Source organism: Narcine bancroftii, chromosome 6 (genome assembly GCF_036971445.1).
Source record: "Narcine bancroftii isolate sNarBan1 chromosome 6, sNarBan1.hap1, whole genome shotgun sequence".
In the NCBI taxonomy this organism is placed as follows: domain Eukaryota; kingdom Metazoa; phylum Chordata; class Chondrichthyes; order Torpediniformes; family Narcinidae; genus Narcine; species Narcine bancroftii.
The window spans coordinates 27,106,208-27,133,830 of record NC_091474.1 but is presented as its reverse complement, the minus strand read 5'-3'; the positions used below and the strand labels follow the sequence as shown (position 1 = coordinate 27,133,830).

The following is a 27,623-nucleotide window of genomic DNA, read 5'->3' as shown; positions in this document are numbered from 1 at the left end:
GACTGGTGTGCCGTGCATTCTTTCGAATTGCAAAACCTTGACGTGCTGGGGAACACGAATTGGACGATGAAATTTAGCTAGCCTTAACCCTGATACCTTCACAGTTTATCTGTGGGTAGAACTTGGAATGGAACATCTCCAACCATTGTAAATGGTAGCTTCAAGAGACCCATGAAAGAATTAATTTGCCTCAAGTTATTTATTATGGTCTCAGAACATAAAGTGGTACAACACCAGAACAGAGCCTTTGCACACTGCACATGATACCAATCTGCCTGCATGTGGTCTGAATCCCTCTCTTCCATGCCTGTTGGAAAACTGCAAATGTCACACCACTGTTTAAAAAAGGATTGAGGCAAAAGGCAGGTAACTAAAGCCCAATTAGCGTAACATTTGCAGCTGGGAAATGCTTGATTCTGTCAAAAGTGAGACATCTGGATAGAAATTATACCCTTGTACTTAAGGGTATAGTCAGGACCAGGTGAATGTGGTACATGCAGCACGATAACAGGCCCCCGAGCCTAATTACAACCCAACTCCCCATCCCCTCTGGTACACTTTGAAGGGTGGGAGGATATTGGAACCCTTGGAGAAAGCTCACGCAGACATAAGGGGAACGTACAAACTCCTTACAGATGGTGCAGGTTTTGAATCCTGTTTGTCGGAGCTGTAGCAGCATTGCGCTGACCGTTATGCAAACTACTGGCCTAGTTGAATTTCCAGAAGGTATTGAAAAAGCTGCTGTATAAAACACATCCACAAGGAATTGGTTAATCAGAAGTTAAAGGCAGAGAGTTTTGGGTGTTTCTGGCAATCAGTGGTGAACAGAGAGCCACAGGAATCAGTGCGCTGCCCACAATGGTTCATGATGTACAGAAATTATTTGAAAGGGGACTAAGTGCTATTTATCCAAGTTTGCTGACGAAATTAAAATGAGTAGAAAATAAATTGGAATCGCTCATTTTTAGTGTTTTTTAATCCATCAGATATAAAAGGGGAGGATTCTCCATCAATGAGAAAACAGCCTTGTTCTTCAAGACGTTCTTTTCCACAGTTGAGGAATCTCTGAAGAGCCCTCCCAGCCTTTGTTGTTCCTCACTAATTGCCCTGCAACTGAGTGTTTCACTGAATCTTTCCATGTTGCGGAGTCTGTAGTCGGATCTAAACCAAACCAGGAGAGGATATCAGTGGGTCAGATGGATTTTTACAGTATGACTGTCACCATTACTGACACCACTTTTAACATATCCATGTTTATCAGATTCAAGGGCAGTTTCTTTCCTGCTGTTATCAGACACCAGAATGAACTCCACACTACTAAAATAATGTTGCCTGTGATCTGTACTAACTGCACTCACTGTGCTTCACTTGCTGTATGATGTATGAGATGAGTCACTGGACTGTTGGCGAACAAACTCACTGCATCTCAGTTCTTAATACCTCTGCTCATTGTGGTGCTTGAACAGATAGTACCACAGAACACGACACAGAATCAAGCCCTTCTAGTCCATACCAAACTTACCTGCTTAGTCCCATTGACTTGTACTGTGCTGTACCCCTCCAATCCATGTACCTATCCAAATTTTTCTTGAATGTCAACATCAAGACCACATTCCCCACTTCAGCTGGCAGTTCGATCCACTCTGTGTGGAGTTATCCCTAATGTTCACCCTTAACCAGTGTCTTCTAATTCATCTCATCCAACATCCTTCTATCTTCTTTGGCTTGGCTTCGCGGACGAAGATTTATGGAGGGGGTAAAAAGTCCACGTCAGCTGCAGGCTCGTTTGTGGCTGACAAGTCCGATGCGGGACAGGCAGACATGATTGCAGCGGTTGCAGGGGAAAATTGGTTTGTTGGGGTTGGGTGTTGGGTTTTTCCTCCTTTGCCTTTTGTCAGTGAGGTGGGCTCTGCGGTCTTCTTCAAAGGAGGTTGCTGCCCGCCAAACTGTGAGGCGCCAAGATGCACGGTTTGAGGCGTTATCAGCCCACTGGCGGTGGTCAATGTGGCAGGCACCAAGAGATTTCTTTAGGCAATCCTTGTACCTTTTCTTTGGTGCACCTCTGTCACGGTGGCCAGTGGAGAGCTCGCCATATAACACGATCTTGGGAAGGCGATGGTCCTCCATTCTGGAGACGTGACCCATCCAGCGCAGCTGGATCTTCAGCAGCGTGGACTCGATGCTGTCGACCTCTGCCATCTCGAGTACTTCGACGTTAGGGATGTAAGCGCTCCAATGGATGTTGAGGATGGAGCGGAGACAACGCTGGTGGAAGCGTTCTAGGAGCCGTAGGTGGTGCCGGTAGAGGACCCATGATTCGGAGCCGAACAGGAGTGTGGGTATGACAACGGCTCTGTATACGCTTATCTTTGTGAGGTTTTTCAGTTGGTTGTTTTTCCAGACTCTTTTGTGTAGTCTTCCAAAGGCGCTATTTGCCTTGGCGAGTCTGTTGTCTATCTCATTGTCGATCCTTGCATCTGATGAAATGGTGCAGCCGAGATAGGTAAACTGGTTGACCGTTTTGAGTTTTGTGTGCCCGATGGAGATGTGGGGGGGCTGGTAATCATGGTGGGGAGCTGGCTGATGGAGGACCTCAGTTTTCTTCAGGCTGACTTCCAGGCCAAACATTTTGGCAGTTTCCGCAAAACAGGACGTCAAGCGCTGAAGAGCTGGCTCTGAATGGGCAACTAAAGCGGCATCGTCTGCAAAGAGTAGTTCACGGACAAGTTTCTCTTGTGTCTTGGTGTGAGCTTGCAGGCGCCTCAGATTGAAGAGACTGCCATCCGTGCGGATGCCATCCTTCTATACCCTCATTTTAAATACCTCTATCAAATCTCCCCTCATTCTTTGACATTCCAGGGAATAAAGTCCTAACCTGTTTAACTATTCCTCAAGTCGCAGCAGCATCCTTGTAAATCTCTGCACTCTTTCTATCTTAAATGATCTCTTTCCTATACTTAGGAGACCAAAACAGCACATAATTTTGGCCTCACCAATACCTTATCCATCTTCACCATAAATCGCGCCACCTATAGGCTGCTTTATGAAGGGTAAGTGCAAAAGCTCTCTTTACCACCCTATCCACCTGTCACAACACTTTATGTATCTGTTCTCCCAGATCCCTCTGTACTACCGCACTCCTCAGTGCCCTATCGTTTATGTCCTACCTTGGTTAGTCCTCTCAAAGTGCAACACCTCACATGTCCCCATTAAATTCCATGTTAGTTGAAGGATCCAGGCCTCAAATTTCCAGCCTGTTGCTGAATATTGAGTGGCATCCAAGGAGGTTATTGGCAAGGAACAGGATGCAGGGCTGAGTGCAGCTCTCCCATAACATACCAACAGGAACCTGGGCATGGGATTGGTACAGTGACACCAGCCTGACACCAAGAGGTCATTGAAAGTGGGTTTTTATTTCCATCATCAGATATTTAATACAGATGTGTAATATTCTCAGGTATGATGGAGATTGACAACAGCACTTGTACATGTCAAGGGAATAAAAGTAATGAATGATCAATCTGACATCTATCTTGTGTCCCAGAGTCACGCTGGCAACTGGCCAACATTTTGCTCCTCGTGTGTGGTGTTCCCTGCAGCAGTTCCTGAGGCACACACAGGTTTCCATCATCGCTGCAGTGACACAGGAATGCCCAAATGTTTTACAGATGTCTCCTCTTCCTCCTGGTCTGGCAGAGCTGAAATAGCAATAGCCTTGGGTGGTTTCTCATTGAATTCACTACACGGTCCTCAGACAGTTTCAAGTGGTCTCTCTTTTACTTGTCTGTTGGGAACCATGGGTTCGCAATCTGTAAAAAAAAAGGAAGCTAATTGATGCAGGAAGCAATCTGCCAAACATTCACTAAACAGTGTGAAGGGTGGATTCAATGGGAAAAGCTCTACATAAACAGCTAAAAAAACAAGTTACATAAATAATTACTCCTTGCTCTGATTTCTTTCTAATGATCACTCTCCCAGAATTTCTCACCCATAGGTAATTTGCTCCCAGAATTCCCCATCCAATGGTAACTTAGCGTCAGAAATTCTTGTCCAAAGATAACTCTCCCAGAATTTGTCATCCAATGATCACTTTCTCTCAGAATCCCTTATCCAATGAAACTTGCTGCTAAAAATCCTCATTCAATTGTGACCCACTCCCTTTAGTCCTGATTCAACGATTCCAGAAACCCACAATGGTCTAAGCTTGAATTAGTCATTCTGTTGCTCTAGAAATTTAAAACAGCCAACGAGATCACCTGCCATACTGTGTCTTCCCAAGTTGAACTCCCCCCTACTTGGCCCAGAAGAGATCAACCGTGACTATTGATTCCTCCTGCTCCGATGCTCTTGAGTACACTGGAATTCAGTCTCTCATTCTGGAGGCCACAACTTCATGATTGAACAGCGCTCATTTAAAGTGATGCAGAGTCGTGAAACTCTGGAATTTACTACCATGGGCAGCTGTGTGTTTTGTTTGGTCTTTCAAGAAGAAATAAAGTTTAACCAACTTTATTTTCCTTGAACTGCTTCAACCGACTTCCCGCAACAACATCCACAACTCCCATCATATACCACTTTTGGTTTCTGCCCAACTGCATGCATTGCATGCTGGGAAATGTAGTTCTTATTTACATACATAACACATTGTGGAGGCCAAGCTGTTGGGTGCATTTAAGGCAGAGATTGATTATAGTTCACCAAAAAAAAAAAAAACCTCTATGTTGGGAATATTAGGATCCTTTTTATGATCTTCCTTTTCCAAATTAACAAATGATCTGTTGATGAAAAATATATTGAGAATTTGGGCTCAGTTTAGGAAATTCTTTGGAATTAATGGTTTTTCAATGGCTAGCCCAATTATAGATAACCATTTTTTTCAACTGTCTCTGTTGGATGCAGGTTTCAAGGAATGGCATAGAAAAGGTTTTCAAATTTCCAAGGATATTTTTATTCAAAATCATTTTGCCTCTTTTGGATAATTATCAGCCAAATTTAATCTTTCCAGGACTTTCAGAGATTTTTCACAGTGCTCATCAAAAATATATTCCTGTCAAAAATGAAGGCTGTAAGAGAGGAAGAGTCAGCCTCAGTTAACTAAAGAAATAAAGGAAAGAATAAAATGAAAAGCTTGTTTACAAAGTAGCCAAGAGTAGTGGGAAACTGAAAGATTGGGAGAACTTTAAAAGCCAACACAGGGCAACTAAATTAGAAATAAGGAAAGGGAAGAAGGATTATGAAGGTAAATTACCACAAAGTAGAAAAACAGCAAAATTTTTTAATAAATATATAAAACAGAAGAGGGTGGCTAGAGTCAACATAGGTCCCTTGGAAGATTAGAAAGGGAAATTGATATTGAGTAATGAGGAAATGGCAAGGCATTGAACAGATATTTTGTGTCAGTCTTCATGGTGGAAGACAAATCCAGCATGCCAAAGAGTGGTGATAGGGAGGTGAGGGCCTCGATAAAATAATTGTTACAAAAGAGATAATGATAAGCAAAATAATGGGACTGAAGGTGGACAAATTCCCTGGTCCTAATAGATCCCAGGGTACTGAAGGAAATAGTGAGAGTTAGTCAATGAGTTGGTAGTCATTTACCAAAATTCTCTGAATTATGGGCAGGTCCCGGCAGATTGAAAGACAGCAAATCTAACACCACTTTTTAAAAAGGGATGTAGACAGAAGATGGGTAACTATCAGCCAGTTAGCTTAATGTATGTGTTCGGGAAAATACTTGAAGCTGTCAATAAGGATGAAATAGCGAGACATTTAGAGCGAAGGGGTTCCATCAGGCAGACACAGCATAGATACAGAAAGGGCAGGTCTTGTTTGACAAATTTGCTGGAGTTCTTTGAGGATATTGGTGCGGTAGATAGAGGGGAACAGGTTGATGTTGTATATTTGGATTTCCAGAAGGTGTTTGATAAGGTGCCACTCAAGAGATTTATCAATAAGATACACATGAATGGAGTCAGGGAAGTATATTGGCATGGATTGAGGATTGATTAACTTTCAGAAGGCAGAGGATTGGGATAAATGGGTATTTTTCAGATTGGCAGACAGTGATAAGTGGGGGGCTGCAGGAGTAGGTCCTGTTCACCATTTACATTGATGATTTGGAAGAGGGGACAGAGTGTAGTGTAGCCAAGTTTGTGGATGATACTAAATTGAGTGGAAAAACAAATTGTACAGAGGACGTGGAGAGGCTGCAGAAGGATATAGTTAAATTAGGTGAGTGGGCAAAGGTCTGGCAGATGGAGTAAAATATTAGTAAATGAGAGGTCATCCACTTTGGTAGGAAAAATAGAAGAGCAGATTATTATTTAAATGATGAAAGACTGCAGTATGCTGTAGTGTAGAAGGACTTGACAGTATTTATGTGAATTGCAAAAGGTTGGGTTGTAGGTACAACAGGTTATTAAGAAGGCAAATGAAATGTTGGCCATCTCTAGAGGAATTGAATTCAAGAGCAAAAGGTCATGCTGCAACTGTGCAAGGTACTGGTGAGGCTGCACCAGGAGTACTGTGTACAGTTCTGGCCTCCATACTAGAGGAAGGATATACTGGCCTTGGAGGCAGTCCAAAGGAGGTTCACCAGGTTGATCCCGGAGAAGAGGAGGTTGATCTACGAAGAGAGACTAAATTGCCTGGGATTATACTCACTCAAATTCAGAAGAATGAGAGGAGATCTTATAGAAACATAAAATTATGAAAGTGATATATAATATATAGAGGCAGGAAAATGGTTTTTCCTGGTAGGTAAGACCAGAACTTGGGGAGAAAACCTCAAGATTCAGGGGAGTAGATTTAAAAAGGAGATGAGGAAAAACTGTTTTCCCAGAGAGTAGTGAATCTATGGAATTCTCTGCCCAGGGAAGCAGTTGAGGCTACTTCATTAAACATATTTAAGGTTCAGTTAGATATATTTTTACATAAAAAAAAGAAATTAAGGGATATGGGGTAGAGGTGGACAGGTAGGTGGAGTTGAATCAAAGATCAGATCAGCCATGATTTTATTGGATGGTAGAGCAGGTTCAACAGGCCGGTTGGCCAACTCCTGCTCCTATTTCTTAGGTTCAATAGGCATTTTTAAAAAAAGATATTTACAAATTAGGCATTTTGTTCAGTCCAAGCTTTTTGATTTTCTGCAAATTTCTAATTCTAAAACTCTTGATCTGTTTTTTAATATACAATTTTATTTTCATAGTGGATTAATTGCATGCATTTACAATAATTTACTGGACTTAAATTCAGGCCCAATGGCTAGGATCAAAAGAGATTGGGAAAGACTTGAATACAACATTTTCAGATAAAGATTGGTTCCCTACTCTCATTTTGTGCAAGACAATGCTTATTACATTAAGGTGGTGCACAGAACTTGCATGCCTAAAACTGTTTTTATGTTGAAATTCATGCTTTGTGTGAGAAATACAACATTTTTGAAGCCTCTTTGATTCTTATGTCTGGGAATTCCCAAATTTAGAGAGATTTGGGAAAGAGATTTTTCAAACTCTATCCACAATTTTCATGATTAACTTGGAACCCTGCCCATTAATTGCTCTGCTTGGTTTTTATCACCTTTATTGGCATCTCAGGAAAAAGTTTTGGCTTTTACTACATTGATAGCCAGACGAACTATTTTATTGAAATGGAAAGGAGATTCACCCCCTACTCATTCACAGTGGTAAAATGAAGTAATGTCCTATTTAAGTTTAGAGAAAATCAGATCTAATATTCAAGATGGGAAGTTTCAATTTATGAAATTATGGGGCCCATTCTTAGAATTTTTTTTATAATTGGAAGAATCAATAATTATTATATGTTCTGGTAATTCTTTGTCTGTCCTCTGGGGGTCACCAGTGACTCCACATCATTATTGATTTTTTCTCTTCAATTCGTTTAGTGTTAGTCCATTAGTTTTTAGTTTTTTTTCTTTTTTTCTTAAATCTTTATTATTTTAATATATGGGTCTGACATGATTGCATACATTATGCTTATTACTAGATGGAGCAATTATAAGTAATTATGCATATTTACTTATTTACCCTTTTTACTCTCATGTATTTACTTTTATACAATTGATTCATTATGTAATTGTTTTTTTATTATGTATGCTTACATTTATAACTCAATAAAAATATTTTAAAAAGAAAGAAAGGCAGCTTATATCCTTCAAGCAGCTAAAAGGTAAATACCAATTTGTCTTATGGGACCTTTGAGCGTCAACTCCAGTTACGATTATTCCTAAGGGATCGGTGAGGTCCCATCATGATCCCGCCTACACCTAACAAGGTAGAGGGAATGCTGCAACATGCACCTAAATTTATTTTGAGAATGTACTCTGTAGTTCCAACGTGAGAGCCCCAGGGATGGGTTACACAGATCATGGGAGTTGGATTTGAGCATTACAATTAGTGAGAGATGCTGGTTGGACTGGTGTCAAAACAGTGTGACAGCAGTGATTAATTCTAGATATAGATATAATACAACTTCTTGCATCAGCTCTACCTCACACCACAAAAGATCCATAAGGTGAAACCAGAGGTGTCGGAGATGTGCTTTAGGTGTGGGGTGGAGGTGAGAACATTTGTTCACGCAACTTGGTCCTGTGTAAAATTGGGCTCATTTTGTCAGGATTTAGTTAATATAGTAACCAAGATAATGAGAGTAACCTTCCCACCAGACCCAACTTTTTATATTTTGGGGAACCTTATGGACATAAGCTATAAAGTATCTAAATTCCAAAATTCAATTCTTATTAGTTGATTTTTCCATAGTAAAAAAAATGTATAGCAATGACGTGGAAGTCTGACTCCCCTCTCCTTATCAGTAGGTGGACTATAGAGTTGCACAGCTGTCCTTTGTCAGACTATGGCAACCATATATGACACTCATGGGTGCACAATTGTAGCCGCACCCTGACGAAAATATCAGCAGGTGGATTGATAAAGAAATTATATAAATGAGTGGCTCCACTGCTTCTCCAGATGTCCACTGAAAGTACCAACAACACATTTAGGTTTTTTTGATGTTGTGGCCAGTCCGATCATAAAATGCTGGAACAGTGGTTGGTTTCAATTTTTCCTTTCTGGTGTTTTTCTTTATGGGGGAGATGGGAGAGGGAGAGGGAGAGGGAAACATCGCATGTTTGTAATAATTTGGTGGATATTTGTATATATTGAAGAAATGTGTGATGTTTCTTTTTTTATTTATGGAAAATGAAAAATAAAATATTCAAAAAAGGTATCAAAGGTAATGGAGAGAAGGCTGGGAGCGGGTCGGAGAGAAGGCTGGGAGCGGGTCGGAGAGAAGGCTGGGAGCGGGTCGGAGAGAAGGCTGGGAGCGGGTCGGAGAGAAGGCTGGGAGCGGGTCGGAGAGAAGGCTGGGAGCGGGTCGGAGAGAAGGCTGGGAGCGGGTCGGAGAGAAGGCTGGGAGCGGGTCGGAGAGAAGGCTGGGAGCGGGTCGGAGAGAAGGCTGGGAGCGGGTCGGAGAGAAGGCTGGGAGCGGGTCGGAGAGAAGGCTGGGAGCGGGTCGGAGAGAAGGCTGGGAGCGGGTCGGAGAGAAGGCTGGGAGCGGGTCGGAGAGAAGGCTGGGAGCGGGTCGGAGAGAAGGCTGGGAGCGGGTCGGAGAGAAGGCTGGGAGCGGGTCGGAGAGAAGGCTGGGAGCGGGTCGGAGAGAAGGCTGGGAGCGGGTCGGAGAGAAGGCTGGGAGCGGGTCGGAGAGAAGGCTGGGAGCGGGTCGGAGAGAAGGCTGGGAGCGGGTCGGAGAGAAGGCTGGGAGCGGGTCGGAGAGAAGGCTGGGAGCGGGTCGGAGAGAAGGCTGGGAGCGGGTCGGAGAGAAGGCTGGGAGCGGGTCGGAGAGAAGGCTGGGAGCGGGTCGGAGAGAAGGCTGGGAGCGGGTCGGAGAGAAGGCTGGGAGCGGGTCGGAGAGAAGGCTGGGAGCGGGTCGGAGAGAAGGCTGGGAGCGGGTCGGAGAGAAGGCTGGGAGCGGGTCGGAGAGAAGGCTGGGAGCGGGTCGGAGAGAAGGCTGGGAGCGGGTCGGAGAGAAGGCTGGGAGCGGGTCGGAGAGAAGGCTGGGAGCGGGTCGGAGAGAAGGCTGGGAGCGGGTCGGAGAGAAGGCTGGGAGCGGGTCGGAGAGAGAGAATGAATCAGCTCATGATGGAATGGCGGAGTGGACTCAAAGGGCTGAATGACCTATTTTACTCCAATGTCATATGGAAACTGAGGGGCAGAAAATAAAAGCTGGGGAGTGATAGGAGAGGGGATAACTTTCTGAAGGGAGAGGGAAGGGAGTGAGGAGATGGAGGAAAGGAGGCAGACAGAGAGACAAGGGAGGGGCCTAACTGAAACCAGAGGAGTCAATGTTAATGGCATCTGGTTGGAGAATGTCCAGATATGTTCATCCAATTTGAGGGTGGCCTTAGTTTGGCAGTGCATGAGACTACGAATAGACATGTTGGTGTGGGAATGTGATGCAGAATTGAAATGGGTGGTCACTGGGAGGTCCCCACTTTTTCAACAGACTGAGCCAAGGTACTCAAACAAAGCAATCTCTTAGTCTGTGCCCAGCCTCTCCCATGTAGGTGACCCCTGCAGATTCACAAGTGAAGCTTTGCTTCACATGCAAGGATCATTTGGGGCCACAAATGGTGGTGAGTAAGGAGGTGTGGGTGCAAGTGAGGTATTTTCTGTGGACATAGGTTTTGGAGGCAAGGGTGCAGTTGGTAGGAGGGGTGCAGAAGATACCTGGCCATGGGATCACATAGAAAGTGATGAAAATGGCAGAGAATGACATATTGGATATAGAGGTTGGTGGGGTGGAAGGTGAGGATAAGGGGAATCCTGTCTTTGTTGCATCTTGGAGCAGGGGGGCCAGGGCAGATGTGCAAGAAATAAAGATACAGGCAAGGGCTGAGTTGATAGTACTGGAGGGAAAGCCACATTTTTTGAAGAAGGATGGTGCTTGATGATCTGGAATGGAAGACCTCATCCTGGGAGCAACTGTGACAGAGGTGGAGGAATTGAGTGAAAGGAATAGAATCCTTCAGGGAACAAGGTGTGAAGAGGTGCGTAAAGGTTAAAATCCTGTGTTTTTGATTCTTAGTTTATTTTGTGCCTGTCTCCTTAAGAGATCTATTGTTTGTAGTGTTACCATAGTGACTATGATGTAATATGTCATAATATCCACCCATAATATGCTTGCTCTTTCATTCTACAAGAGGTGAAGGAAGCATAAGTATAAGAAATTTTTCTTTGAATTTTTGTATCTCTTTAAAAGCTTTTGTATCTTTATTTATATTTTATATCTCTATACATCTTTTATATCATTATATAATAAATGCCTTGTTATTCACCATTATGAAAGTCTTGTGGCGAACCTATGCAAAATGTTTATCCATTTTATCAATGAATTAAAACTACATAAAGTAACAGCCACAGAGTTTGATTTGTTGGATTAAAGAAATCAAAATTTGGGATATTGCAGCTCACTCTTTGGAAGATGAAACTTTGAAATTAGGATATATTAGAATAAGGAAATATTAGAATTTATATTAGAATAAGGTAAGTGTCATTTATAAGGTAAGTTGAGGTAACTGAAAGTAGGAGGTTTGTAGAAAGCGTCTGTGGACAAGACTCTGTCCACCATTTCTCTGCCCAACTCTGCATTTTCTGTATCCCATTGTCACCTACAACAACCTGCTACACAATCCATAACATCTCAAACCTTCACCTCATCTGCAAACTTCAGACCTACCTTTCCTCGGACAAGACGTTAATAAAAATCAGATCGATGTGGAGCAAGCTGCCAAGTTGAGGAAGGTATTTTTCCTTTACAAAACACTTGGACACCTATGTGGATGGGGGATTGGAAAGTTGGGGGCTAATGCAGATAAGTGGGACTAAAGCAAATTTAAGTTCTTGGGAATCATATCTTAGAGGATCATTCCTGGACCCAACACAGAAAGGCATCGTGAAGAAAGCAGGTTAGCGCCCCTACTTCTTCGGAAGTTTGTGTAGGTTTGGCATGACATCAGAAACCTTGGCAAATTTCTACAGATGTGTGGTGGAAAGTGTGCTGACCGGCATCACAGTCTGGAATGGGGCACTAATACCACTGAGTGAAAAGTCATGTAAAAGGTAAAACCCTTCCCACCATCGAGAACATCTACAGGGAACACTGCTGCCAGAGAGCAGCAGCAATATTCAAGGATCCACATCACCCAGCTCATGCCTTGTTCTTGCTGCTGCCATCAGGAAAGAGGTATAGATGCCACAAGACTCGCACCATCAGATTCAGGAACAGCTGCTACCCCTCCACCATCAGACTCCTCAACAACAAACTCAATCATTTAAGGATTCTTACTTTTGCATTTCTTTGATTTTTTTTTCCTCTCTGTTTTGCACAGTTTGTTTACATTTCTTTATTTGTTTACATCTGTACATTGAATCAGTTTTTTTAATGCACTACCGATAAGTGGTAATTCTACCTTGCCAGCAGGGAAAAGAATCTCAGGTTTATATGTGATATCATGTATTTACTCTGACAATAAATCTGAAATCTGGGCCTGTTCCCATGCTGGCCTCCACAACTCCCTGACCATGCAGAGTACTATTTACACATATCAGGAGGGAGGAGGGTTGCTTGATGGGTCCCACAACCCCACACACCACATTGGTGGATTGAGATTCACAGGAGAAAAAAAAAAATTACACAAAATAAAGAATAGATACCTTCTATTGTAACGTTGCTTCTGCCTCAGCTCTGTGATTGGCCTCCTGTAGAGAGAGGGAAATAAATTAAAGTGATGATGAAAGGTCATTAGGTCATTGATAAAGCAGCTGAGGTGGTGGGTGCGAGATCCTGCCTGGAGTGACTCCTGCAGTTGTGCCTTGGGGCTGAATGACCAAGAGTTGGTGTTTTGTCGGATGCCCTCTGCCTGTGCTATGGCCTCACAGCTCTAGGTGCCAGGGTTTGAACCAAACCTTGGTGCTCTCTGCTGGAATGTGCACCTGTGGCCTGGTCTCCCCCCACACCCCCAGGTTCCTCCATGCTGCGTCAACTGTCTGCTGCAGACAGAGGAGGTTAATGAGTGAGGAATTCACGGGTGTAAGATAATGGACACTTGTGCGAGGTAAAACTCCCCACGAACCCCCGGGTCTCCAAAGGGATTCTCTTTTGGTTCTCCTAATGGTGGGGGTACTTGACTATGCCAGTGTCACCTCCCTGGTTATACTCCATAAGGAGTTTGAAGAGATTTGGTATGTTACCAAAATCTCTTGCAAATTTCCTCAGGTGTACCATGGAGAGCATTCTGTCCAGTTGCATCACTGTCTGGTCCCACTGCTCAGGACAAGAAAAAAACTCCATAAAACTTGGCCTGCGACATCACGGGCACCAGTCTTCACTTCATTGAGGGCATCTACAAGAGGCGGTGTCATAAGAAAGTAGTCCCTATCCTGAAGGACCCCCACCACCCAGACCCCTCTTAACACTGCCACCATCGGGGTACAGGAGCCTGAAGGTGAACACCCAACATTACAAAAACAGCTTCTTCCCCTCAGCCATCAGATTTCTGAATGGACAATGAATCAGACACTACCTCACTTTTTCTTCTTTTGCATTAATTTATTTATCTTTTAAATGTAGCAATATTTGCACCTGTAATGCTGCTATAAAACAAATTTTGTGACATGGTCATGACAATAAATTCTGACTCCATGTAGCTTTACGGTAGGCAAAAGTTGACAAGTTTTGTACATTATTACACGACTCTAAAGGACTCTAAAATCATCTTGATTGCCATTAACTTCACCTTTACCAGCCCCAGTTTATGCAACACCTGTTGCTTTGATTCCAAAGGCCAGCTGAGGAACCAGCTCTCTGTTCCTCATGTGCACCCAGGCTGTGGTGAATTCTGGAACCCGTGGCCAGATGGGGAGAATGATTGGTCAGGTTTTTGGTGAGAGAACGGTTGACACCTCGCTGACAATTGAGAGCAGATTGATTGTGGAGATACTGGCCAGATGGGACTTCACCTGCTCTCTGACAGCAGGGCATCCTTGGATAATTTCCCAGTACTGTAACCATATTGGACAAGTTGGCTGGAGATGTGGCTGTTTCCTTCTTTGGGAGGTGAACTGATTCCATATTCCTCTCAGCTGTTTCTCGACATCATGTTCTGTGAATTGAAGGCCAAGTCACTGAGCCAGATATGCCCTACTCATCCATGCTAACCATAATCCCTATCTCCCATTTGCCTGCATTGGACCTGCATTTCCCCTCTCATAGCCAGGTATATGGCCAAAAGCCTTTTAAACATTGTCATTGCAGCCACCTCCATTACCCTCTTCCTCTAGCACTTGTTCCATATCCCCTTCACCCTTGTATGAAAATCCTACCCGTCAGATCCCTTCTCACCTTCAACTTGATGCCCTCAAGTTTTAGACTTTCCATATCATGGGGAAAAGCCTCTGAAACTGAACCCGATCATTGCCCTTTTTAACCTTATAAATCCCTTTAAGGTCAGCCTTTCACAATCTTGATCCCAGTGCATACAAATTCGGCTGATGTTTCTCTATAACTACTGTTCTCTGCTCCACATGTCATCCTGGGGAAACTCTTCTGCATTCCCTCTATTGCCACTACTTCCTTCCTGCGATGTGGCAATAGAACCATCCACCAGTTGTGATGGCAGGGATCTCAGGAGGAAGCCAGGACGCAGCATCCCCTCGTGCGCTGGGATCCTTTCATTAGAGAGGGAGGGGAGGTGCTTGGGACATCCTCTTCCCGGAAACTGAATGGAGACCCTCCTCCACTCAGGACTGGGTACAGTGAAGCTACAGAGTTCAGTCCCATTGGTTGTTGGAGTGACTAGCTCTGTCCATTGCACAACTGTGCAGCCTCACCTACACCAGGTAGGCATCACCAGGACTGTGCATGCCCTTCTGCATTCCTCACTGAACCAGTCTGACCCCTCACCCAATAGTAGAGGGAAAAATAAGACAGGTTATTCCATAACTATCTACTTCTGCTCCTATATTTTATGGTCTTGTAGTGGGAGAATGGATCAGCTAATGATGGAACAGTCTCAAAGGATTGAATGACCTACTTCTACTCCTATATCTTATGGTGATGAGATGAATCAGAATTCATTGTCATGAACATGTCATAAAATTTATTATTTTGTGGCAGTATTGCAGTGCAAACATTTATTTAAAAATCACATTTCAAAAATCAATAAAATAGTGGAAGAAAAAGAAATAGACAAAGTGAGGCAGTGCCTGTGGGTCATTGTGCATTCAGGAATCTGTTGGCAGAGGGGAAGAAACTGTCCTTGTGCCACTGAGTGCTCATCTTCAGGCTCCTGTATATCCCCCCCCCACTAATGGTAGCAGATTGAAGAGGACATTACCTGAGTGGTGGGGGTCTTTAAGGATAGAGGCTGCTTTCTCAAAGCACTGTCTCTTGTAGATGTCCTCGATGAAGTGATGACTGGTGCCTGTGATGTCGCTGGCTGAGTTAACAACCCCCTAGAGTTTTTTTTTCTGTCCTGAGCGTTGGCACATTCATACCAGACATTAGTGCAACCAGCCAGAATGCTCTCCATGGTACACCTGTAAAAGTTTTTGAGAGTATTTGGTGACATTAAAATCTCCTCAAACTCCCTAAAAGTAAAGCCACTGGTGAGCCTTCTTTGTGATTGCATCGACATGGAGACTCCAGGACAAATCCTTGTAGATGTTGACACCCAGGAATTTGAAGTTCTTAACCCTCTCCACTGTTGACCCCTCAATGAGGGGACTAGATCATGTTCTCCTGACTTCCTGCTGAAGTCTATGATCAGTTCCTTGGTTTTGCTAATGTTGAGTGCAAGGTTATATTGATCCATTTCCTTATGATAGTTCAGACCCTATCTTAACCTTTCCTTTAACATGTATGTCGAACCACAGATCATAAGGAGTGTGTCCTCAGTGAGAAGATGGGACATTGTCCGCACAAGTACTGTGGAGAGTTCACATCCAGACCTGGGAACTCTGTTGATCAAATCACACCCACAAAACTATTCTCAGCCCTCTCAAAAATAAGCCTTCAGCAAAAAAAAGTGAAAGACCGACCTTGACCTTTTAAGGAAAACTTGAAAATGTTAACTCGAGTAAAAAAAACTCCAAGTATTCCTCTCAGCAGGGGCAGCCCTCAATCTAATGTGTTGAGTGAAACAAACAAGTCATTTTTAATCTAGATGTTGGAAGCCTTAATGGAACAAATGATTGATAACCTGAGATAAATCTATAACTACCAACCAACCGTCACCCCATCCCCCTACAGCGTCTGTTTCTTATTAATGCGCACAAAACACTGACAGTTCCACATTTTATAATGTTCTGAATCAATACAGTTTGAACGCAAAGAGCCCAGTTGAAAAGATTTTCACATCAGATAAAATTTCTTGAGGCAAAATGTAATTAACAATGTCCACAATATATCTGGGAGTACAAGATCAAACAATGCTGGTGGAGGCAGGAGCAGATAAATACTTTCTTACATCTCACCAAGTCTTTGAACATAGGAAAGTCCTACCTGGGTGCTTGAAGGGAATAAGGAGACTGTGGGATCCCTGGCACAGTGCTGCTGCCTCGTGATTGCTGGAACTTGTGGTTTCTATCCTGACCCTGGGGTGGCGGGGGGGTTGGGTTTCAATCCTGACCTTAGTAGGGGGAGGGGTTTTCAATCCTGACCTTGGGTGGAGGGGGGGGGTTTCAATCCTGACCTTGGGTGGAGGGGGGGGGGTTTCAATCCTGACCTTGGGTGGAGGGGGGGGGTTTCAATCCTGACCTTGGGTGGAGGGGGGGGATTTCAATCCTGACCTTGGGTGGAGGGGGGGGTTTCAATCCTGACCTTGGGTGGAGGTGGGGGGGGGGGGTGGTTTCAATCCTGACCTTGGGTCGATACTGTTTTTCCCTGTAACCACTGGATTTCAGTTTCCCTCTGCACCATAAAAATATTCCAGCAAGGTTAATTGGCTGCTGTGAGTTGTCCCTGGAGTGGATGGGTGACAGGAAAGGTAATTATGGAGTCATCGAATCACAAGGCATAGAAACAGGTCCTTTGGCCCACCCTGTCCATGCTGACCAAAAATGCCCCACCTGCACTAGTCCCACCTGCCTACATTTGGCCCATATCCCTCTAAACTCAAGCTATCCATGTAACCAAATGTTTCTTAAGTGTTGCAATAGTACCCGCTTCAACCTCTTCCTCCGGCAGCCTGTTTCCTACACCCACCATCCTCTGTGCAAAAAGGTTACCCCTCAGGTCACTGTTAAATCTCATTTCCCCCCCACCCCCATCCCTCATCTGAACCATGTGCCTTCTTGTTCTTGATTTTCTGACTCTGCGTTCACCCGATCTCTAGGTGGATGCAGATGAGAGGGGGAAGGAGTGGAGAGGTGATGGGGAAGGTGGAGAGGGCAGAGAAAGGTGCTCTCTGATTGGAGGAAGGAAGGAAAGGGGGTGGAGAGCTGGAGGAAGGAAGGGTGGAATGGCATGAAGAAGAATCCAAGGAGGAGTTGCTTCTCTGGATGTCTAGATGCTGGTCTCAATCACTTTGTTAATGCCCCCTGGGTGATTCCCAAAGCATGTTCCTGATTTTGACATCTTGGTGGATGGGTAAGGAACTCAATGTGCCCCAGAGTGGGTTCCACATGGCTCAGAATCAGAAAAGGGTCAGTTCCACGAGGACATTGGGAGCTGTACATAACAAGTTTCTCTAGTCAAAACAGAACGAAATTAAACATGCAACTGACAAGTGTCCACCAGTAAAATTCTACAACTGATCTTCAAAAGCCTTCCTACGCCATAGGCTCACTTCCAACAAACACGGTTAGTGCAATGCTGTTACGGCACCAGCAACTTGGGTTTGAATCTGGAGCTTTCTGTAAGGACTTTGTAAGCTCTCCCCGTGTCTACATCGGTTTCCTCCAGGTGCTCTGGTTTCCTCCCACCCTTCAAAAAAAGTATCTGGGTTGTAAGAGAATTGGGTGGCACGGGCTCATGGGCCAAAAGCGCCTGTTACTGTGCTGCATGCCTAAGTTTTAAAATAGTAATTAGTCTGGTTAAGGATATCAGTGAGTGTTTATTTCACAGTGGAACAGCCCTTCCGCACCCTCTGGTGGTGATGTTAGGTACCCCAACATTAAAGAGAACAAATGACAAGGTTTCCCCATCCTCAGCTTTTTATGGATTTCACCAAGCAATGAATTTGTGTGTTCAACCATCTGTCCTTTTGTGGATCAGGTTCGACCAATCGGTGTCACAGCCATTCTCAACATTAATTTGGCTATGGCCCCCTTCAGGCTCTGCTCAACTTTTATGGGCCCCCTTCCCTGTGAAACTATCAAGGTTTGGTTTCTCCCATACTTCTTTCCTACAGACTATATAAAATACAAAAAAAATTGTGATGAGAGGGGTAAAGAAAACTTAAATGTGCTGTGCCACCCACCCCCCCCTCCCTCCGTTGAGAATGGCTGGTCTACATAATCTAAAAGACAAGAGAAAACAGTTTGTATTTCAAGTGTCTTCACAAGGTGCCTCCAAACATTGCTGTATTATAGGGAACATACCCCTCCTTCTTGCCAAAGAACTCGGAGACAAATGACCATTTTATCTGCTCTTTAGCCAAAGTTGGAGGGACTTAGCAGGTTGGGACCCTTTATTGGGGCCATTTCTTTACATGGGTGCTGCATTATCTGCTGAGTCCCTTCAGCTTCTCATTGTTTGCCCAAGGTTCCTGTGCTTCTCTATCAGCCCTTTCATTTTGGTGACGAGCTTAAATATTGGTGGGAAGGATTCTCCATGTCTTCATGGGGTCCCAACAGCAGCCCAACCCTAATCACGATCGAGGGGTGCTGACTCGCACAGGAGCCTCAGATCTCAGAGATGGGACGAGGGCTTCGGTTTTGAAATCCTCTCTCCCCCGACAGTGACCAATGTTGTGCCGAAAACAAAGTCAGACCAGGAGCAGCGGCACAGCAGCTGCCAGCGCAGCCAGCACAGTATCAGCCTGACAGCTCCAGTGACCCAGATTTGATCCTGGCATCCGGCACTGTCTGGGTGGATTTTTCAGGCTTAAAAACATGACCCTTTAGATTCAAGGACAGTTTCTTTCCTGCTGTTAACAGGCTCCTCATACTGGTAAAAAATGATGTCTCTGCACTCTTTATCTGCACCTCCCACTGGAACATTATATCCTGCACTCATTTTATTGTTGAGTGTCACGGTCAACACAGCAATTAGTGCAATGATATTACAGCACCAGTGACCTGTGTTCAAATCCAGCACTGTCTGTAATTAGTATGTACGTTCTCCCCGCATCTGCGTGGGCTTCCTCTGGATTCTCCGGTTCCCTCCCACCTTTCAAAGATGTATGGGGTTAGTAGGTTAATTGGTCATGTGGGTGCATTTGGGTGGCATGGGCTCATGGGCCAGAAGGGCCTGTTACCATGCTGTATGTCTAAAATTTAAAAAAATAGAAGTACCTGCTGGAATTAAGTATGGGTAGTCTTGCTTGGATAGCATGCAAAAGAAAGTTTTCCCCTCTATCTCAGTATACATGACTGTAAACAATTCATTTCAGTTCTCCCTGTGGTCATGTAGATTTCCCCTGGGTCCATTGGTTTCCTCCCATATCCCAGAGGGGCACAGGTTAGTGGATGAAGTGCATGAACGTGGGAGTTAATGAGAATGTGGGGAAAATCAGTTGCTGGGAAAATGAATGGGGAAGGAGATTGTTCTGTGGGCCAGTACAGGCTCGAAGTACCAATGTGAACCCTCTAAGACAACAGGAAATATGGACAAAGCCATCAGTGAGGTTTCCTGCTCCAACCCCGACTGCCGCCAGCACGTTTCTCGTTGTCGACCCTCTTGCTGTGCTTACCGTTTCATCCTCGCAGTCATGGTCTTCCACTGCTTCACCCGATTCTAGGGCGGCATCAGGCTCATAAACCTCAAATGCCTCCTCTGTCGCTGTCTCAGCTGTTTCTGAAGCAGAATCTCCATGAGACAACTCAGTCCTTCCCTCATTGTTCTTCTTCCTGGCTTCTGAAGAAAGATGCAAACTCAGATAAAAAGAGGGAATGGGTCTCCTGCACAGCAATGCCCACACCTCAAGGCACCATGTAACTGATGAGAACAGCTCCTTCGGTCCAACATCCCTGTTGACCAATTTGGCATTCTAGGCTAGTCCCATTTGCCTGCTTTTGGTCCGTAACCATCATTATTGTATCAATGGAAAACATTCAGTAGGTCAGGCAGCATCTATGGAGAGACGATCAGAGCTCCTGTTTCAGGTCAATAATCTTTCTCCAAAACTTGGAATGCTGGAGACAAAAATAAAACATTTTGCAATCTAAATGAGATGAATAGGTCCAGAGAGAGCAGAGAGGGAGGTCTGTATGTGGGATGGTGGGTAAGAAATAGGCAGGGTTTAAGCAGCACGATTTGCTGGAAATTATCAGAGGAACAATGATTAAAAAAATAAAAATATACAGTACAACTCCGAATATCCGAAATGGTTGGGATCTGACTTATTTCAGATAAATGATATTTTTCGATAAGTGATCATTTTTTAAAAAAAAGCCCAGTAGCAACAGCAAATCACTTGTAACATAACAACAAACAATAAGGGAAGGCGTTTAAAGCATTTAAATCTCACCAAAAAAAAATCAACCTGAACAAAATGAGATAAATCCAACAACAAAAACTTGAAATTCTACTCAAAGATTTTTCCAAAAATTCCTTCAACCCGTGAAGTCAGTTCGGCTCAAAAAAATTTTCAGATAACTGAGGATTTTGGATAATCGGATTTGTACTGTAATCTATGACAAAAGCATGGTTACACTAACAGAGAACCTTAATAGGCATTCCAATCACTTCCCTGTTCTCTGCCCTAGGAAGCAGTAGAGGCTGCCTGACTGGAAATACTTAGGACAGAGTTTTGAACAGCAGAGGGATTAAAGGTTATGGGGAAATGCGTGGGTACATCAAGCTAAGTCCACAGTCAGGTCAAACATTATCTTATTGTCTGGCAGAGTAGGCTTCACAGGCCAGACAGATGACTCCTACTCCTATCCCTACCGCTCTATTCTTCCTCAGTCTTCGCTGCCTTGGGAAAGTTACCACACAAACCAGAGGACCAAGACAGATGTTCCATGTGGGTGGCTATCAGCCCTATTGGAAGAACAGTGAATTTCCAACTCCAGGTCACCCATGCCATGCTATCTTTACCCAGGTTTATTAATTCCAATGAGCATTCCCACCCGCACCCCCAGTTACCGTCTCCCCATTGCCTGTCTGTCCACCATCCACCAAGATGGCAGGACCTTCCACTGCCAACCTTTACTCCCGTCAGCCATTCCCACACTGACCTGTCTGTCTGAAGCCACATATGAACTTGTGGAACACCACATCACTTGGAATATTGTGAGCATTTCTGGGCTCCTCATTTAAGAAAGGATGTGCTGATACATCAGAGGAGGTTCACAAAGATGATTCCAGGAAGGAAAGGGTTATCATATGAGGAGTATTTGAAGGCTCTTGTCTTCTACTTGTTAGAATTTAGGAGAATGAGGGGGAGTTCATTGAAACATTTTGAATGTTGAAAGGCACGGACAGAGTAGATGTAGAAAGGTTGTTTCCCCTGGTAAGAGAGTCTAGGACAAGAGGGCACAACTTCAGGATTGAATGGCATCAGCTTAGAACAGAGATGTGAAGGAATTTATTTCACCAGAGGGTGGTTGTCGAGGCCAAGTCATTGGGTGCATTTAAGGAAGATGGCAATAAATTTTTGATTAGCCAGGCCAGGGCATCAAGGGTTATAGGGAGAAGGCTGGGCTGTGGGACTAAAAAGGAAGATGGATCAGCTCCTGATTAAATGATGGGGAAGACTCAATGGACCAAATGGCCTATTTCTGCTCCTATGTTTTATGGTCTTGTTTCCCTGGATAGCCAAAACCCCAAAAGCATGAACACTTTCAGGTGATCCTCTCTCTTCCTGTGCCACTGTTTCCATCTCTTCCATACTCCCTTTTCTCTCAAACACTCCACCCCTTCGGTTTGCTCCCCCACCTGTCTCTCCATTTTACCTACCTTCACGTCCATTATCCTATAGCCTCCCAATCCCTCCCCAGCCCTCTCCTCACCTTCCTTTTTAAGTTTAAAATCTCCCCTCCCCACAATGAATGCCCATTTCTCTCCATGGATGCTAACTGACACAGAGTCCCTTCCAGTTTCTCCTAGCTGCCAACAGATTATCCTTTGCCTCAGGAACCAGCATCAATAGTCGCAGGTTCCAAGCACCTCAGTGCCACTAACTGCCAGCCTTAAGCCATTCTGACTCATCCTATCTCAGACATTCCCTTTTGTTCCATACACCCTCCCATCTTCACTCCTACTTAAACCAACTTGTATCTCTCTCCTTCACAGATCTGACAAAGGGTTGGAACCCCAAAACATTGATTGCTTCTCCCACCACAGATGCTCCCTGTCCTGCCGAGATTTTCCAGCATTTTTCTGAGTTTATTTCACACTTCCAGTGTCTGCAGCTTCTGATTTTAATTCATCCAAGAAGCCCCTACTTGCTTGGAGTGAGAGCACTTCTATCCTCCAGACTCAATATTACCTAAGGAGTTTTAAACAACATCAAAACCCCTCTGTAAGATCCATTGCAAGGCTCAGGCAAAAAGATCCCACATAGTCCCACGTATGGGTCTTTGGCTTTTGGATATTAAGGGAGACACTGAATATGGAATAATCGCAAGAAAGTGAGGGAAAAGTTTAGCCGCAATCTTATTGACAGAGTCTTCAGCCACGAGGCTGCAATTAATATACCTTGCAAGTCATAGACCCATGATCTGGTTTTAATCATCACCACAGGTCCTCCCTGTGACCGCGTGGGTTTCCTCCCACAAAAAGGAAACAGGCCCTTCGCTCCAACTTGCCCATGTCGACAAAAAATGCCCCACCTACACTAGTCCCAACTTCCTGCATCATTCTAAACCCATCCTGTCCATGTACCTGTCCAGATGTTTCTTAAACATTACAATCATCCTGCTTCAACCAGCTCCTCCAGCAGTCCATTCGCTGTGTGAATAAAAAAATTTCCCATTACCTTAAACCCAAGTCCTCTGGGCAAGAGGATTAGTGAATTGATTGGACACTGAAAATTGCCACCTGTGTGGTGGTGGGTGGTACAGTCTGGGTGGTACGTGTGCTGAGATACAATGAGAAACAGTACAGCCATGCACCGACTTGCGTCGGGGTTGTTCTGGAAGTGGGGATCCAAATCAATTTGGGTACAAGTCGACCATTATAGGTGAAATATACTGTACAACGCAAGATACTATGACATACATACATATTTACCTAAACCTCTATATTGTACATAAACATGTCTAAATACCATGGATAAAATATATTGTACAGTACCTATAAAAATATACACACAGAGGTAATAATAGTATTAAACCCTTATGATGATCTCGGATGTATCAGCAATCAGACATTACTCCATTGGGCAAAAGTCAAGGTATGGCTATATTTTGTGTGTTATCCAGACAGATCAACTCATGCTTAAGTACAGCAGATAGTGCAACAATAAAACTAAAAATGCAGGGTATGATGTTAATGCAAGTCAAAGAGTGCACAGTAGAGTGTTACCAAGACAAAGTTAAGAGTGATGCATCAGTCAGAGGTCCATTGTGGGGAGAAATTGCAGCAGAAATCATGTGGGAAAATTACAATATTCTGACATTTAGCAGAGATTTGATGGGCTGAATGGCCCACTTCTGTGATTTATGGAAATATTGGGAACATTCACGTCTTTGGCTTTAGAAATCTCTTTGAAGGTGAATATCTCTAAAAAAGTGGAAATCCTTTTGAGTTAAAGGCTTACGGATAGAATACAATCCACCAACGGTCCTTTTTCTGGGCAGTTTTAGTTGTGGCAGGTGCATTGATGTCAAGTCTACTTCATGGGCAAAGGGTAATAAGTGAAGCTGTGCATGGATTCACCCACCTGGATGACCAATTTTGTCCTTTGCAATCTCCTCCAGCCTCCCGAGAAGTGAATCAATGTTGGATTTGATCTGTGTGAGTTCAAGTTTAATCCGTTGCAGTTCATTGGATTTTACTACAGAGAGAGGGGGATTGGGTTATTGACATCTCAAGAGGAAGCAACAGCCCGCAGAAAACTCCCCTCCCCACCAAAAGAACCTTTTCTCCCAAATGATTCTCAAAGCTTTGACATTGTAGACCAGAATTTCTCAACTACTGGTGGAAAGTGCACTTGGTCATAGAAGGCTGTAGTAAGTATTGAATTAAATTGTTTATTGTTGTGGTAGTGCAAAGCTTTGTTTTGTGTTTCATAAACAAGTTCAGCAAGTAGTGCAATTATAAAAATAGAAGTGCAGGGAGCGGTGTTACAGTAGGCCTTTTCACACTGCTAGTCGAGCAGTGACCCTACTTGAACCCGGTGAAATTCCTGGGAATGCAGGACTTGCCAGGCCTTTCACACTGTGGTCCAAATTCCCAGGAATTTGCCATCCCCGGCAATTTAGGGGGGGGTCCTGCCCCCAACCGATGACGTACTATGCACTCACAGGAGTAAGTTAACCCACTCCCCCATCCATCACTCGTTTGCTTGCCCACTTCTTCCCTCCCACCAGAACGGTTCCAGTGGCACTCCCGCATTGAGCCGTTGCCATGAACTGGAACGGCATTTAGAGCGGCATTCGCAGCAGTGACACGTTGCTGCTCCCCATTCTCCCACCAATTGTGGCAGCAACCACTCCTCCACCCCTCCCCCCCCCCCACCGATTGCAGCAGCGACCACTCTCCTCTTCCGATCGCACCAACGACCTCATTCCCCACCCTGAGTGCACCAGCCACACTTCAGCCAGGAGTTTCCCTGTGACACACATGATGATATCACCACAGAAACTGGATCAGCCATTTCTCCTTTCAAATCGCCAGAGCAGGGTGCCTGGGTAAGTTTTACTTGGTTCCCTGACCACCTGAGGTTGGACCCTTTCAAATCACCATGTACCTGGGTTACTAATCGTGCAAATTGCCAGGTTAACCCCATTTTACATGGCAGTTTGAAAAGGCCTAGTGAGTCACAGAGTGTAGGGTGTGGTGTTACAGTGAGACAAGGAGTGCTGGGTGCAGTGTTACAGTGAGTTACAAGCCCCTTTTTCACTGGCACATTGTCCCAGTAATTAACAGGGAATTAACTGGGACAGGGACCAGTGGAAAACAGTCAATATGCTGGCATCAAATGATATAATTTCACGCCAGGGATTGATGGCCTCTACCCCTATTCACATCCCCAGATTAATCCACTGGAAAAAGGAGAGCAGAAAGTAACCTGTTTTCAATTGAAGGTAGAACACTCCAATCCCCAGGGATGAGTTGTGTTCAGTGGAAAAGCAGTCACTGTCCCAGTTAGAAGTGGCTCAGTGGAAACAGCACGAACGGCTCCCTATCCCCGGACACTGCACAGCCAATTAACTGGGATGCCAGTGGAAAAGGGGCTCATGAGTCAGAGTAAGGGTGGCCATTTTAAACTTAACAAAATGGAGGACATGCAGGGTCAGAAACTCTCTGAGAGGGGTGGGGGGAGCGCTGCCGTCACATTTCCCTCATTTGTGCATGTGCTAGTTGGCACTTTGTGCGCCACCATTACACTTTCCCCTCATTGCGCCTCCACACGAGAAGAAACATGGCCGTACACACTGCTTTTAATGGGTAATACTTTTCCTGCCACTTAATTTGTCCTCCATTTGGAGGTGTAAGGCCTTTTCCACTGGCATTTAAAAATCTGATAATGGCAGAAAATAAACTATTCTTGAGTCTGAAGTTTCATGTTTTCAACTTCATGTATGTCTGCCCAATGAAAATAGGTGGGGTGGGCCCTTTAATATGTTGGCAGGTTTCCTGGGACAGTGGGAGTAATGGATGGAGTGTGGGTGAAATAATGTCGAAAACCACTGGTGCATACCTTCGGACACAGACCCAGGAAGAAGGCACACCAACTCTCGAAGAAGTCTAAGGAGATTTGGGATATCTTCAAGTACTCTATCAAACCTTCACAGCCTACTGACTGTATACTGTAGAAGTTACTGGCTGGCTGCCTCACAGCCTAGTTTGGAAACTGGAGTATATGGGAATGCAGAAAATTATAAACATAGCCAAGTCCATCTGGAGGCCTGATCTCCCATCCACTGCAGACATCAACATCAAGCACTGCCTCAAGAAGGCAGCCAACATCATAAAGGACCCCCACTGCCCTGGTCACACCTCTTCTCACTGCCACCTTTGGCAGAAGGGACAGAAGCCTGAAGTTCAGCCCCTCTAGGTTCAAGAACAGTTTTCTTTTCCCCACCCCCAAACAGCTATCAGGCTCTCGAACTTGCCTGAAATACACTGATCGTAAACTACTCCAGGACTACTGAAAGATCCACTAAACGCTGGGGGAACTCAGCCGGTCTTTCAGCGTCCATAAAATACATCAGAAAGATCTGTCTGTACAACTGAAACATTGCTTTTCTTTGCATGAAGTGCAATTGCAAATATTTATCTATCCTTTAACATTATCCCCTGCTCCATATTGGCACATTGTGTAGTTTAGTGTATACTATTGTAGTGGGTGCACCTGTGTGACTACAGCAAGTTAGAACATCTAAACAAAGAAATCCAATAATTCCCTGCTGCAGTAATCAATGAACTGACAAATCTCAATATTAAAAAGTTACACTATGCTGTAAAGAATGTAACAATGTTTAACCCACTACTGAACACAAGGATAGAAGTTCCAACCCAGACAAGACTCTGGGTGTGGGGATTATCAAATGCAGCAGATACCTTGTTCATGGTTCCAGAAGGTCTAAAATGTTGAGGTTCTGCACTGTGCTGTGAGCTATAGCAGGGGACTGCTGGGCATTACAGGGGCTTGGGAATACAGTGATGGAAGCTGATCAGGTTGCCTGAACCTCTGAATGGCTACCTTGGTCAGGCCCAGGATCATACAGATCAGGAGATCCTTCCACTGACCCACTTCTCGCTGAACCAAGGCATCCAGCCGTTCAGATCTTACTCTGTGCTGTAATTCCAGTAACTCACACTTTAATTTTGTGGTGTTTTTGGCCACAGTTGTGGAGCGTGACATTAATTTCAGGGGGATTGCAGACTTTCCCCGACGGAGCACAGGGACAATCACACGAGGACGTTTCACCGGGATGGCTCTGGGAATCAACGAGGGCCGACTCGAATACTCGTGCATCCTGCGAGGGAGAGAGGGAGAGTTAACACATGGCTCCTGACCTGAAACACATCCACAACGTGGAGATGGCAGCAGAGAGGACCAGGGAAACAGGTAGAGGGGAAACGGGTGTGCCTGCTGAAATGGGCAGAGAAGGGAGCCACATCAAAGAGTGGAGAAATAGTCCCAGTGAGAGCAGGACATCAACCTGCACAGACCAAGTCAGGGCAAGTCCATCCAGCTCATCAACTGACTACACACAAGGACACCAATCAGCTCATCAGATCTATGCCACCTCCTCATAGATGAATCA

At 44.5% G+C, this 27,623-nt stretch overlaps 1 protein-coding gene across 4 annotated transcripts in view; it reads right to left on the bottom strand.

The window, feature by feature from the left end:
* Nucleotides 1–3,394: 3,394 nt before the first annotated feature.
* Nucleotides 3,395–27,623, bottom strand: part of raly (RALY heterogeneous nuclear ribonucleoprotein) — a 74,750-nt gene continuing 50,521 nt past the window's right edge. For all 4 annotated transcript variants that reach the window (XM_069888176.1, XM_069888175.1, XM_069888177.1 and 1 more), the window contains exons 5-9: nt 27,172–27,332; nt 24,068–24,181; nt 19,931–20,094; nt 12,732–12,776; nt 3,395–3,809 (exon numbers count right to left, since the gene is read on the bottom strand). In XM_069888176.1, coding sequence (XP_069744277.1) covers nt 12,735–12,776; nt 19,931–20,094; nt 24,068–24,181; nt 27,172–27,332 — 481 coding nt within the window. In that variant the 3' untranslated portion in view covers nt 3,395–3,809; nt 12,732–12,734. The remainder of the gene's footprint in view (nt 3,810–12,731; nt 12,777–19,930; nt 20,095–24,067; nt 24,182–27,171; nt 27,333–27,623) is intronic.